The 12,659-nt window shown below is 46.8% G+C and overlaps 5 protein-coding genes across 5 annotated transcripts; 3 read left to right on the top strand and 2 right to left on the bottom strand.

The window, feature by feature from the left end:
- The first annotated feature begins 38 nt into the window (after positions 1–38).
- C8R40DRAFT_1248017 (heat shock protein 70) lies at positions 39–2,692 on the top strand. The gene is made up of 5 exons (XM_046233652.1): positions 39–235; positions 290–439; positions 494–638; positions 695–1,106; positions 1,165–2,692. Exons 1-5 carry the CDS (start codon positions 189–191, stop codon positions 2,364–2,366), a joined length of 1,956 nt encoding a protein of 651 aa, XP_046088664.1. The 5' UTR covers positions 39–188; the 3' UTR covers positions 2,367–2,692.
- Positions 2,693–2,933: 241 nt separating this feature from the next.
- C8R40DRAFT_1159581 (NAD(P)-binding protein) lies at positions 2,934–4,264 on the top strand (the record flags this gene model as incomplete). Its single annotated transcript, XM_046229901.1, has 7 exons — positions 2,934–3,095; positions 3,149–3,354; positions 3,385–3,485; positions 3,533–3,672; positions 3,822–3,897; positions 3,957–4,102; positions 4,157–4,264. The coding sequence occupies 7 exons, from the start codon at positions 2,934–2,936 to the stop codon at positions 4,262–4,264; spliced, it is 939 nt and encodes a 312-aa protein (XP_046088663.1).
- A 1,575-nt stretch (positions 4,265–5,839) lies between these two features.
- On the bottom strand, positions 5,840–8,339 carry C8R40DRAFT_1168296 (phosphatase 2A regulatory B subunit-domain-containing protein; the record flags this gene model as incomplete). Its single annotated transcript, XM_046231158.1, has 8 exons — positions 5,840–5,913; positions 5,965–6,049; positions 6,151–6,406; positions 6,461–6,562; positions 6,611–7,467; positions 7,526–7,722; positions 7,775–8,267; positions 8,316–8,339. The coding sequence occupies 8 exons, from the start codon at positions 8,337–8,339 to the stop codon at positions 5,840–5,842; spliced, it is 2,088 nt and encodes a 695-aa protein (XP_046088662.1).
- Positions 8,340–8,480: 141 nt separating this feature from the next.
- On the top strand, positions 8,481–10,093 carry C8R40DRAFT_1263907 (uncharacterized protein; the record flags this gene model as incomplete). The annotated part of the gene is made up of 6 exons (XM_046233879.1): positions 8,481–8,604; positions 8,665–8,740; positions 8,790–8,867; positions 8,918–8,961; positions 9,016–9,512; positions 9,553–10,093. The coding sequence occupies exons 2-6, from the start codon at positions 8,734–8,736 to the stop codon at positions 10,091–10,093; spliced, it is 1,167 nt and encodes a 388-aa protein (XP_046088661.1). The 5' UTR covers positions 8,481–8,604; positions 8,665–8,733.
- A 240-nt stretch (positions 10,094–10,333) lies between these two features.
- C8R40DRAFT_1159579 (citrate synthase) lies at positions 10,334–12,539 on the bottom strand (the record flags this gene model as incomplete). The annotated part of the gene is made up of 16 exons (XM_046229900.1): positions 10,334–10,383; positions 10,438–10,503; positions 10,559–10,589; positions 10,644–10,681; positions 10,733–10,769; positions 10,822–10,863; positions 10,918–11,029; positions 11,085–11,210; positions 11,262–11,340; positions 11,407–11,523; positions 11,571–11,812; positions 11,868–12,070; positions 12,131–12,205; positions 12,258–12,296; positions 12,347–12,406; positions 12,456–12,539. The coding sequence occupies 16 exons, from the start codon at positions 12,537–12,539 to the stop codon at positions 10,334–10,336; spliced, it is 1,401 nt and encodes a 466-aa protein (XP_046088660.1).
- Between the last annotated feature and the right edge of the window lie 120 nt (positions 12,540–12,659).

The raw sequence follows: 12,659 nt of genomic DNA, 5'->3' as shown, positions 1-12,659 counted from the left end.
ATTGATTTTAATTCAAACATCACATGACCACAGACGCACGTAGAACTGTTTCGAACAATTTGGAAGGTTCTCCAGCTTTCGAGGAGTAATCGCTCGAAATTATAAAATTTGGCTCCAGGTTCTCATCACATCAGATCACATATTTTCAACATCCATCTTCCCTTCACCCATCCAAAACTTCGCGCATAATGTCTTCCTCAAAAGCTATTGGTATCGATCTCGGCACTACATACTCGTAAGCGCTTCTTTTCTTTCAATGCTCGATTAAAACTGATCTTTTGTTTTACAGGTGTGTCGGTGTGTGGCAAAACGATCGAGTTGAAATTATTGCCAATGACCAAGGTAACCGAACGACGCCTTCCTATGTCGCCTTCACCGACGGAGAGCGTCTTATCGGTGATGCCGCAAAGAACCAAGTCGCGATGAACCCTCATAATACGTATGTCCGTTGACTGATCTTTCTCGATCTCTTTCACTGACACTTTCCTATCAGTGTCTTCGACGCCAAGCGTCTCATTGGTCGTAAATTCGATGACGCTGAAGTTCAAGCCGATATGAAGCACTTCCCTTTCACTGTCTTTTCAAAAGAGGGGAAGCCGTACATTGAGGTTGAATACCGCGGCGAGAAAAAACAATTTGTATGTGTTCTTTTACCCATTTTATCTTATGAGTTACTGATTGTCATGTTACCTAGTCACCTGAAGAAATATCTTCGATGGTCCTCCTCAAAATGAAAGAAACTGCCGAAGCATTCCTCGGCACCACTATCACTAACTCAGTCGTGACCGTTCCCGCGTATTTCAATGACTCTCAACGTCAGGCAACCAAGGACGCCGGAACCATATCCGGAATGAATGTCCTCCGTATTATTAACGAACCAACTGCCGCGGCGATTGCTTATGGCCTCGACAAAAAGGTGTCTGGCGAGCGTAATGTCTTGATTTTCGATTTGGGAGGAGGAACTTTTGATGTTTCCCTATTGACGATCGAAGAAGGTATTTTCGAAGTCAAAGCCACTGCTGGTGACACCCATCTTGGCGGTGAGGACTTTGACAACAGGTTGGTTAACCACTTTATTCAAGAATTCAAGCGCAAGAACAAAAAGGGTATGTTTTTTTTTAAAATTATCGTGTACGTAATTCGTTCCCTAACTCCGTTTTCTAGATCTCTCTTCTAACCCTCGTGCCGTTCGTCGTCTCCGTACCGCTTGCGAACGTGCTAAGCGTACTCTGTCTTCTGCCGCTCAGACCTCGATCGAAATCGATTCCTTGTATGAGGGTATTGACTTCTACACTTCCCTTACACGTGCCCGTTTCGAGGAACTCTGCCAAGACCTTTTCCGTAGCACTCTCGATCCTGTCGAGAAGGTCCTTCGCGATTCCAAGATTGATAAGGCCAATGTGCACGAAATCGTCCTTGTCGGCGGTTCAACTCGTATTCCTCGTATCGTCAAGCTCGTCTCCGACTTCTTTAATGGTAAGGAGCCCAACAAGAGCATTAACCCCGATGAGGCTGTTGCCTACGGTGCTGCTGTCCAAGCTGCGATTCTATCCGGTGACACTTCTGAGAAGACTCAGGATCTACTTCTCCTCGACGTCTCTCCCCTCTCCCTCGGTATTGAAACTGCTGGTGGTGTGATGACCGCACTCATCAAGCGTAACACCACTGTCCCGACTAAGAAGTCTGAAACCTTCTCAACTTACGCCGATAACCAACCTGGTGTGCTCATCCAAGTCTTCGAGGGTGAACGTGCTCGCACTAAGGACAACAACCTCCTTGGGAAATTCGAGCTTTCTGGTATCCCACCTGCTCCCCGTGGTGTACCTCAAATCGAGGTCACCTTCGACATCGATGCCAACGGTATCTTGAATGTTTCTGCCGCTGATAAGAGTACCGGCAAGTCAAACCGTATCGTCATCACCAATGACAAGGGCCGTCTTACGAAGGAAGAGATCGAACGCATGGTTTCAGAGGCGGAGAAATACAAAGCCGAGGACGAGGCTGCTACTGCCCGAATCACTGCTAAGAACGGTCTCGAATCTTACTCGTACAATCTTCGTAACTCCCTTACCGACGAGAAGCTTGCCGATAAATTCAGTCCGGAAGACAAGGCTAAGCTTACGACCCATGTTGACGAAACCATCAAGTGGCTCGACGAGAGCCAGGAGGCATCGAAGGAGGAGTACGAAGAGAAGCAGAAGGAGCTTGAGGCGATCGCAAACCCAATCATGCAAAAACTGTATGGTGCTGCTGGTGGTCCTGATGCAGGTGGCTTCCCTGGAGCTGGAGGATTCCCTGGCGGTGCACCAGGTGGCTTCCCTGGTGCAGGAGCTGAGGAAGGGCCCTCCGTCGAGGAAGTAGACTAGATGATTGGGCTTTGGGTATTGAACTTTTTACTTTCTCCAACTAACGCTTGCCTCTACCCTTCCGTTCTCGTCGTCGTTGTTTCCTAAACTCGGGTTCTGCTTGCTTTCCAATTAACATGATCTCAGAACCAAAATAATCATTACGACCTGACACAGTGACAATGTATATTACACATTAGCATTCTTAACACCATATTTTTTCCTGTAGCTAGACACTGCAATGTAATCTATATTTCTCATTAAACGTGCGGACCGCTTTCAAGATTTATTTTTCAAAAGGGTTTGGCCATCAATTTTTTGTTATGTACATGCATCTTTCAAAATGCTGAGCACAAACTACCATCTACTACTGATCATCAAGATGAACTGGCGACTGTACTGCTCCCTCGGAGATCAATTGTAACAGTCTTCGGCAATGGCAAACGCAAGTATCATCTTTTCCTAATCAATCGAAGCTTCTATTAGTAGTGTACTGTACACACTTCAAATTCTCAGCACTTCTCCCACCAACTTCGAATCACAAACTTGCACCTGTGAATTGAGTTTCCTTGAAGAATTATCTTTGCCATGCCTGTGTCAAAGCTCCCTCCACCTGCGCGCGTTGGATCTTTCAGCGAGAAGTGGCCGCCAAAGCCAACGTGGAAGGCCCCAGAAGATGTCCCCGACCTGAGTGGCCAGATATTTTTGGTCACAGGCGGCAACGTCGGTATTGGAAGGGAGACCTGTCGTGTGCGACAACTCTTTTCTTTTGCTTATAGCTTGTAACTGAACCTTCCAAATAGATATTGGTTGCCCGCAATGCTAAGGTGTATCTCGCCGCACGTTCGGAAGAGAGAGCTCAGACAGCTATAGACGATATCTGTCGGAGCACTGGGAAATCAAACATTCATTTCTTAAAGATTGACCTTTCCGACCTCTCTTCCGTCAGGAAAGCTGCAGAACAATACATCTCAATGGAGCAGGAACTACATGTCCTCATTAATAATGCGTGAGCAGTACACATCATGAACGGATCAAGATTCCCTATTGACATTTCGCTGCAGTGGTTTTTGTACTCTCCTGGCATTGGTCCTCAAACTGCGCAGGGCTATGATGTTCAATTCGGAGTGCACGTCCTGGGTACCGTTTCTCATTGACGCATGTGATGATTAGTTTACATTTCGTAGGACACTACTTCTTCACCCTACTGTTGATGCCCACGCTCCTGCGCACTGCAAATGGTGAGATATCTGGGACGCCAAAGCCTGTTCGTGTGGTATCTGTATCGTCGGACGCGCACGAAATGACCGCCCCCAAAAAAGGCATCGTTTGGGATTCGCTTCAGAAGGGGGATGCTGCAACGCCGGCACGGAAAAAAACTTACAGGAACTCGCTTATATGGCCAAAGTAAACTGGTGTGTGACTGGTATGCTTATGCTGATCCTATAATAGTTTGATATTTCCGCGACGTGACAGGGCGTGGTCCTCATCTCCTCCGAGCTCGCACGACGGTACGGCGATCAGGGTGTCGTGGCTATCTCCTTGCATCCAGGCGCGTTATAGTGCCTCGAGCGTGATGTTTACCCTCATCTGATAATGATTTTTGTTCAGGCGGTGTCAAGTCAGAACTGCTGCGTCACCTGCATCCTATTATTGCCTGGATAGTTGAGAAGATACGTATTTATCCTGTCTCTTTGGGTATTATCACAACTTTGTACGCGGCAACCTCGGAGGCAGCGCTGCACATGAATGGAGAGGTAACATTATTCATAAGAATGATTCTCGATAAAAGCTGACGATCTGTCGCACAGTACTTGACTGCTTGGGCGCGACGGCAGGTTCCCAGTATCCATGCACAGAACTTAGAGATGGGAGAGAGGTTATGGAACTGGTGTGAAGAGCAGGTTTCCGATTTCTGAGTTCAGGCTGGCTGGCTGGTCTATGGCTTACTGCGTCTTCTCGATAAACAAGCCAAATATATTCATCCCGATCAACCTGGTTTTTGTGTCTTGAGAAATTTTTTCGCAGTTAATGTTGAATGCTTCTTTCAGGATCTCAAGAGGGTGGGACTCGTAGCGTCCGTTGTAGTTGATTTCGTCATTGCAGTAGCCATGCTCATGCTCCTCAAAGACACTGATTCTGTCGACGGAGCAGCCCAATTCAAGCCATTCAGAAGGTGCATTCAAACTTACCGATTATCTTTAGGATCTCGAGAATCATGCGCCGCTTGACGGTCACTATTGTTAATACTGGATTGGTGACCGCCGTCGTGACCATTATTTCCCTCATCCTTGCGAGTCTCCTTTTACACCTGCGATAATGATATGTCGCTTACTAGATGTACAAAGGACGAGACCGCTAGCGGAACGGACTTTTGGACTGCGATTGCACAATACCCGCAATGTTCCATCTACTTTTCCACATTTCTTGCCAACTTGAATGCCCGACACTTTATTCGTGGTTCAGGGGATGACACGACAGTCTCCAACATGGAGGACATACGCTTTGCCAACACAGTAAAATCGCAGGGCGATGCCGAAGCGGGTCTAACTAACAGGCACATTATGCTCAGTCAGATGGGCTCCGAAGAGTCGAGCTCGAGTGGCTTGGACACGTCCAGTGTGAGTGCACTTTAGTAACTGCTAACAACAAAGTTGCCGAAGTATTGAGGTATGATGTGCAGGCATCGAATCTCGAAAAGTATACCTGCTCTGACGGGACTCTTAGTCGGAGTAACAGAGACATATAAGTTGTGATGAAATGCTACTTCTTTGATAAAGAGTGTACGGAGTAAGTTACAATACTGGAGAATGACGAGGATCGAGTATTTTGTGGGACCCCGTCTTTGACGGAGGTATTTCTTATATATCTCTGAATACTGTCTTGCTCGGGGTTGTAGGTGTTTACTAAGAACAGGGCCTTTGCTCCCGGAAAGAAAGTTGAGATAAGACGCGCAGTGCGCGTTAATCCAGGTTTACAACAGCATTCACAAATCAAGTCAAAGAGCTACAGTACCGTCTACACATTTGCATTACGGATGCTTGGCCGCGAAGCAATGCGAAACAGGAAGATCTGTCGAGATCATCACTCTCATCCATCTGGTACATTCTCGTGATTCATACTTGCATACATCGCGATTGGTGAGTGACAGCGATTTATTGCGAAAAAGCAAGGTTTATAGCATTATGCGTCGAACGTACTGACACACGAAAGAACAGCATTACAGTGAACAACGTTCCACAATGATATATCGAAACTAAAAGAGTGTATGAAGGGTAAAAATGCCAAAAAGCTCCGGAGCGACACAGAAATGAAGTGGAAGATAGAAGAGGATAAGAGAACACATGGTGTTGATTAGAGTAAATATACGAGGAACAGAATGTGAAGTCGAGAAAATTGGACAAGGAATTGATTGAACTATAGTGTTTTTTTGAGGAGCAAAGAGATACTCATAATGTTGACGGTTGTATCTTCAGAAGTGGACATATCGGAAATCAATGTAAACCGTTCCTATTAGGTTCATCAAGACTTCGATGCGCCTGTAGATCATGAAGAACCGAAGGATCCACTGCATCATGATGTGAATGATCTGTAAGATGGATTCATAAAAAGCGCGTACCTGGTAGCACACTTTTTCGGCGAACATGGGGGCTTTGACCAGGACTCGATGCTGTAAGGTCTGTTCCCACATCGGGGTACATTTGCTATACCAGGGTAAAAGACAAAGTGGGAAAAAAGGCAAGGGAAACCATGGATTCTCAGATATACTGTCACTACGACTTGGAGTTATGATGAATTAACGCACATCCAGTCCCGGGTCAGCCATGGGCACCCGTTCGATGCCGTGCTCGTCTAGACCTCCTGTCACGTCGTCAATCGATGCTGCGTTCAACTCCATCGACAGATCAAGAATATCGACATCTTCAGCTGATGGTGGCGGAGGTGGAGACGGATACGGTATCTCGACAAATCCCTCAGGCAACTTTCCTCCTATATTTTCTACGGCCTTTTGACGCATCTTTTGCCAAGCTTCAAATCGACTGACGGCTTGTTGTTGCTCGCTGTAAATCATAGATAAGTCGAAGGGATCGGGGAATTAAGGTGTTTTCACCCACTTGATCTTCCGTTGCTTGTATTGCTGCATCGTTTCATCAAATAGATCGGGGTTAATTTCCATGAACAACTTCAGGGCGTTGTATACCATGCCATGTATTGTTCTAACAGATAATCAGGGCTGAAAGTTACGAGAAGGAAATGCACAATACCTATTCCAGTGCGATTTCGAGTTGGTGTACAAGGCAGGGAAAACGATTGGAAGGATGGTCGCGAGGTTATCGCTCATCAAGTTCACCACATATTCGTTATTCCAATACAACAACGCCCGTTCGGCTACTTGGAAGTGCTGACTGTTGATGCATCGGGCCAGCTGCTGGAACAATGACACCTGAATTTTCTGGAATTCTACAGGATCGGTGACATCAAGTACTTCTTCCACTTCGTTCAGAAACATCACCTCCTTGGGAGAGTTGACCTTGGGCCAGTACCGGAGCAAGCCCATCATCACATCCTCCGCCAGTGATGGATCCTTTTCCAAGAATTGCACTACGCAATAGGCCAACTGAGGATGATATAGCGAAAGGCTTTTGACTTTGTGGAGGGGAATGAGTACGCGGGTTAAGAAGATCTTGTGCTCCTCTTTGAGAGGCAGGGCGAAACCGTTGATAATAGAGCCTAGGATTTCCAGTAACTCAGCAATACCATTGTGGCGTTCAGTTTCATAGACGAAGTGGTAAAAAACGTTATTGATGGAGCGCCTGATGAACGCACGGAGGTTCAAGAATTTTCCATAGATCCTATGTAACGTCGTCTTCAAAAAGTCGCGTTCCCTCGGATCTTCCGAGTCAAAAAGTTCGAGAAGATTGAGAACAAAGGGTTGGTCGATGTACCGTTTGGCCAAATTCGTATTGAAATCGGGGCTTTCGACAAATCGAAGAAAGAATTCATACACGATTTGAAGGTGAGGCCAAGCGAGTTCGAGGACAGGCTCATCCTCTTCGGGATCAAACGCATCTCCGATGGGGTTCACAGGTGGGGGTATCGAACGGAAGAGGTTAACGGCAAACTAAAATTGGAGGTGTCAAAACCGATGGAGATGAAGGGGGTTGTAATATGACACGAACCATGTTGACCACCTCGGGGTATACACTTTCGGTAATAACACCACGCTGCGTGGTGATATACTCCAGCATCTCATGCAACGTTTGAGCCTTGATCTGTTTACCCTTGAGTTCGGCACTGGCGTCGTTGAAGTCAAACAGGACCCGGCACTGGTGTAGCTTTTTGATGAAAAGGATCGGTCGCTCATTCACAGGTGTTTCTATTACGACATGTGAACGGTGAAGGAAGACAAGAATGTGAAGTAAACAGACCGATGAATGGTGGAAGTCTCTCTATTTCGACCTTTTCCGTCACGACGAAACGACTGCTCCTCTGCTTCCGCGGAGGTTTACCAACGATAGGGATGGTATCCTTGGGTCCGGCTCTTAGGCGGTTGAGGGTAGTATTACGAGGGGGAGTGGCATTTCCTTGGCTATCAAGATTCGAGGCGTGCCGTTCAGACAAAAGTTGAGTGCGATGAGCTGATTCTGCCGAGTTATCGGGACTGACGACGACGATAGGAGGAGAAAGCGAAGCATCGCCGGAGTGCCTGCGGTCCGGAGTAGAAGGTTGCGACGAGGCAGGGGACGATGAACGAGGTTGAGAGGAGTGATTAGAAGCATTGTTGAGAGAAATGGTCGGATTCGGCAGTGGCTTGGAAGTATTAGGGGGTGGTGGTGGTGGATTAGCAGCCGCAGAGGCTGCTAAAGCATTTGCTTTCTGTTCTTTCTTGGACGTGCTGTCCTGCGAGCTCTTTCTGTTCAGCTGGACCAGTATTAGCTGCGCGCATTACTTAAAGTTAGAAGGAAATACCAAAGTCTTTTTAAGACCTTTCATGATGAACAGTGCAAGGAACTTTGTTGGAAATTGTTGTCACAAAAGTACGGAATCGGTCGGTACGTTGTTGTGGTCGTCGTCGAGCTAAATCTAGCTAAATCGATTCAACCGTGACTGAATGTGTCACTATATCAAGCGTCACGCATTCTTTTCATCTTTTAACTTTTGACCTTTTCGACTTCTTGGATCTCATTAGACCTTATTACATTATCATTATCTCAATTTCCCTCACTCGCTTTGTTTTTTTGTTCAACAATTTCTGAAGGTGTCGTTCGCTTCTCAACCGCAGCAACACCAATAGTAATACTAATAGATCCGGAAATAGGCAAGTCACGGGGTTATCGCTGCAACCGGTTACAGGCTGAGGTAGTTATCTTACTTTGCGCCCATCACCATGGCTGGTAGGTCTCTCTGCTCTCTCTGCTGAATAATGTCTGACGACTTCCTCAGCAATTTACGCGGTATATACCCATCCTACTGACCCACCGATCCCTAACCATCTCCCCACGCTAATTGTGACTCCTCACGGTAAACGCTTTCGTACACCTTACCTGTAAAGATTTTTGAACCATTTCTAGGTCAACCGGAGAACATCCTATACTCTTATCTGCATACCAACTTTGTAGGAACTCAATCTTGACTTCGCTCATGTTTACGCTCATCACTACCTTCATAGAACTCAGAGAACTATCTTTTAACACCTTCTCCTAAGGGCGATTTATGTGTTGCTAAAATATTTCCCCCTCCACCCAAAGAAATTGCGAAACGATCTGCTTCAGAACCAGGACATTCATCGCCCGCTGGATCTCGTGTCGCTCGTTGTGAAGCTTCTCGCAATCTGAAATGGACTATAGCAAACACTGGTGTTATATCTCCCATTTACAAACTATCTCTTCCTTCTCCAGACTCTCCAGATCTTCCGCTTTTTCAAATTTCCAAGCCTAATCCAAATGCCGCCTTCTGGAGTATGTTCTACTTTGCATATGCTGGTCATAACATTCCTCCTAAGCGTATCGAGTTTGGCAAAATTCAGAAGAATCCCCACGGCGGTGGTACTCGAATAAGCATTACCGGAAAGACACCTGAGGAAAAGGCAGTGTGGCAAACTCTTGGCGAAGGTAACGAAGACTGCGTCGAATGGGTTGTGCTGTGCGCTGCCTTGAACCTGCTTGAGTAAGTTTGTCATTTCGTGTGTGGATCATTATCTCACCAGTCACAGCGACGAAATCATGAAAGCTGCCGAGAAGTCACCTGGTGGCATGGGCGGTCCTGCACCTGTCTCTCTTCAAGATTCAGGACCGGTCTCTAATATGCCGCCGCGCTCAGGACCATCGCCCATGCCTGCTGCTAATGGTCCTATGCCACCTCGTGGAACACCTATTCCCGGTCAAGATCCAGGTGCCCAGCGTCCGATGATGATGCCGCACAGCAATTCTCTCCCACCAGGAGGTCGTCCGGGTCCACCTGTGGGACAAGGTTATCCTCAGAACCAGCCCCCTCCCCGCGGTCCTTATCCGCCTAATCAAGGCCCTCCTGGTTCAGGTACGCCAGGATTTGGACCGCCTGGCCCTATGCCACCTCAAGGATATGGTCCCGGCTCCGGTCCCCAGATTCAAATGCGTGGTGGAATGCCGCCTCCAGGTCCTGGATACAGAGGGCCACCACCTCCTCAAGGTGGGCCTATGCCTATGCAAGGACATCCCCCGCCTCCGCAACAGATTCCTCCCCAGCAGGGAGCATCACGACGGTTCTGATGTGAACTGACTTGGGATGCCGGTTGATGTTTCCATATCAACCACGTATACCCTTTCCTTCTTTTCGAGTAATGTCATCTGATTGGGTTGATAGGTTTTACATATTTATTTGATCACATAGTTTTCGTCCTCCGTGCTTTGTACCCTTACAAGTACATGAAAGGAGCATTGAACGTATATCTGTTGTACAGTAGTGACCGTTGAATCTTTTTGATTCGTTACAATAAGAAGTTCCCATGCTCAAGGACTACCACTTTTTGCTAGTTGTTCAATAGCTTCTAGTGAGTATGCTGCACAAGATCATCAGAATTAGGTGCCAATGTAAGCAGGCGAAGAGACTTTACATTTTGGACGTTCAAGAGGCAGCCCCAGAGCTCTTGCCCACACAAGCTGAGTGACACAACCCAATGCTGGAGGTCCAAATCAGTAGATACTCTCAGATTGAAAGAAAAAATGAGCTGTTACCTCGAGAAACACCGAAGATCACAGTGTAATACTAAATATAACCACATTCAATGAAGATTCACCGCAAAGGCACATATGAATATACCTTAAATTCAGTCAGACCATAGTGGTACAAGACACAGCCTAAGTCGAGGGTCAATCACAGCTTCTAATTATTCAAGAGAATAAACAAACCGGACGCTGCATCGACATTGGGATATGGGTTCTTAGTCTGTGATTGCATTAATATAGGACGAAGTCAGCAAATCAATAGATAAACTGACTTTGCCATGTTCTTTCAAAACATCGGGAGCGACCTCATAAGTCTGGAGCAGAAGTGTCGATAGAAAGTAATGTAGTCATGATCGAGGCACAATTACCTTTTTTACCAGTTGAATGATTGGACTATTGAGAAGCTCGGGCTTGGATTCGCAGAATTCTTGCAGCGCAATGAATCTTGGATCAGGGTTTCGCAAAACACCATGTCCGTAGCTGAGCAAGTAGAAAAGATATGAGTTGTAAAACGTCGAAGAAGATCTGGGATTACCCAGGAACAACTTGTCCTGATTTGAGAGTTTTCCAGAGATATTCCCGAATGGTGTCATGAGATACTTCCTCCCCGACTTCTCTCAACATGGAGAGTTGCCAACGAAGGACTTCTTGGTTCGCCAAGCTGTTCGGTAGAGATAAGCACAATTCTGGCCGAAAAGAATGAAAGCTATACCCATGGAGAGGACCAGCAAGTGCAAACAATGCTGCAGCATAGGACAAATAAGGGTCTGAAAGCGTTGAACCCACGAGATCTATGTGTCATTGGATGAACCAGATCTCAGCAAACCCATGACTTGAGTCTTCCATGCTACACGTACGAGCTGTATGAGCCGATGCATTTCCTCCCTCGTGATCCCCATGAATAGAGATATACAGTCGAAGGTATTCAGTCAAGTCGTGATTATCGCCGTAGCCCAGCATCTTAGAGTAGTTGCCTGTATCGGGTTCAGTTAAGAACTGTGCATCAGTTTGATCGGCTCACCAACAAGGTCTAACTCCGGGTCAATCTCAGGTAAAGTGGCCCCAGGTTTGTAAACGTTACGATAAATGCGGGCGGCGAGTGCAGGGAGGCGAGCAACAAGGTTGATAGAATCATCCAAAGTATATCTCCAGTATTCAGATTTCTTGATGCCCTTCTCGTACGCTGCTTGGAAGGAGCTGTCATGGTTCAAAGCAGCGACGCCGATGCCTAACTGCGTCATCGGATGCAACGTTTTGGGCAATCTAAAAGTGTATTCCCATCAGTAACTTACCGCATAACACAACAAGAGGCACTCACGAATCAATAAGGCTCGCAACGGATGGTGGCAAGTTTCCCTTCTGTGCTAGTTCTCGAGACAGCTCCCGAGTCTGTTCCGCAGATGGGACCTGCCCTGTGAGCAACAACCAGAGCATACTTTCGGCTATGATTTCTTTGCCACCAGGCGCTGCGGGAAGTGCCCTTTGTACATCGGGGATTGATAGTCCATGGAAGCGAATGCCCTGATCACAGAAGAAAGAATGAAGGGCAAAAGGATACAGTTAATACACAGAACAACTTGCCTCTTCAGGATCTAGGACAGACGAGTCCCATAGCATCGCTCTTAAGCCTCGCATACCTCCTATGACATTCCCAACCTGAAGATGTCGCTGAGCCAAAGGTATAGCCAGAAGATACATCCATGTGTACCTTTACATCACCAATAGAGACATCAGAGTACTCTGTTTTCTGAACACAGGTGAGCTAGAGTATAGATGGCAAAAGAGTGGGAGACTTGCGAGTTTCTTCAAATGTGCTTGCTTCACAGGTATGACCTCTTCGATGGTCTCTTTGAGAGACTGTTCGTTGTCAGAACGGCGCGTATGACCATCGCAGACGCGTACAAACCTTTGTTGAAGCCAAACGCCTAAAGGGTGAGCGGATATGCAAGAAAATGGGGAATGTGCGGGAAGCGGAATTACTCAAAAACATGACAACAACGTTCGAGGCTCAAGGGCTCAAGGGCTCAAGGTCAAGACCAAGAAGTCAAACTTGAGAAAGCCGGGTTCGATGTAGCCGGAGTATCCCGACGTATGTACTAGCATGACATTC

This window comes from Lentinula edodes, assembly GCF_021015755.1.
Source record: "Lentinula edodes strain Le(Bin) 0899 ss11 chromosome Unknown C8R40scaffold_9, whole genome shotgun sequence".
NCBI lineage: Eukaryota > Fungi > Basidiomycota > Agaricomycetes > Agaricales > Omphalotaceae > Lentinula > Lentinula edodes.
This window is presented reverse-complemented; position numbering and strand designations above follow the sequence as displayed.

What these genes read in the sequence shown, in the direction of transcription:
- C8R40DRAFT_1248017 (XM_046233652.1), top strand. Translation starts at nt 189, where the DNA reads ATGTCTTCCTCAAAAGCTATTGGTATCGATCTCGGCACTACATACTC. An exon ending in GCGGCGAGAAAAAACAATTT is followed by an intron (nt 639 to 694) that starts GTATGTGTTCTT and finishes CATGTTACCTAG; the next exon opens with TCACCTGAAGAAATATCTTC. An exon ending in CAAGCGCAAGAACAAAAAGG is followed by an intron (nt 1,107 to 1,164) that starts GTATGTTTTTTT and finishes TCCGTTTTCTAG; the next exon opens with ATCTCTCTTCTAACCCTCGT.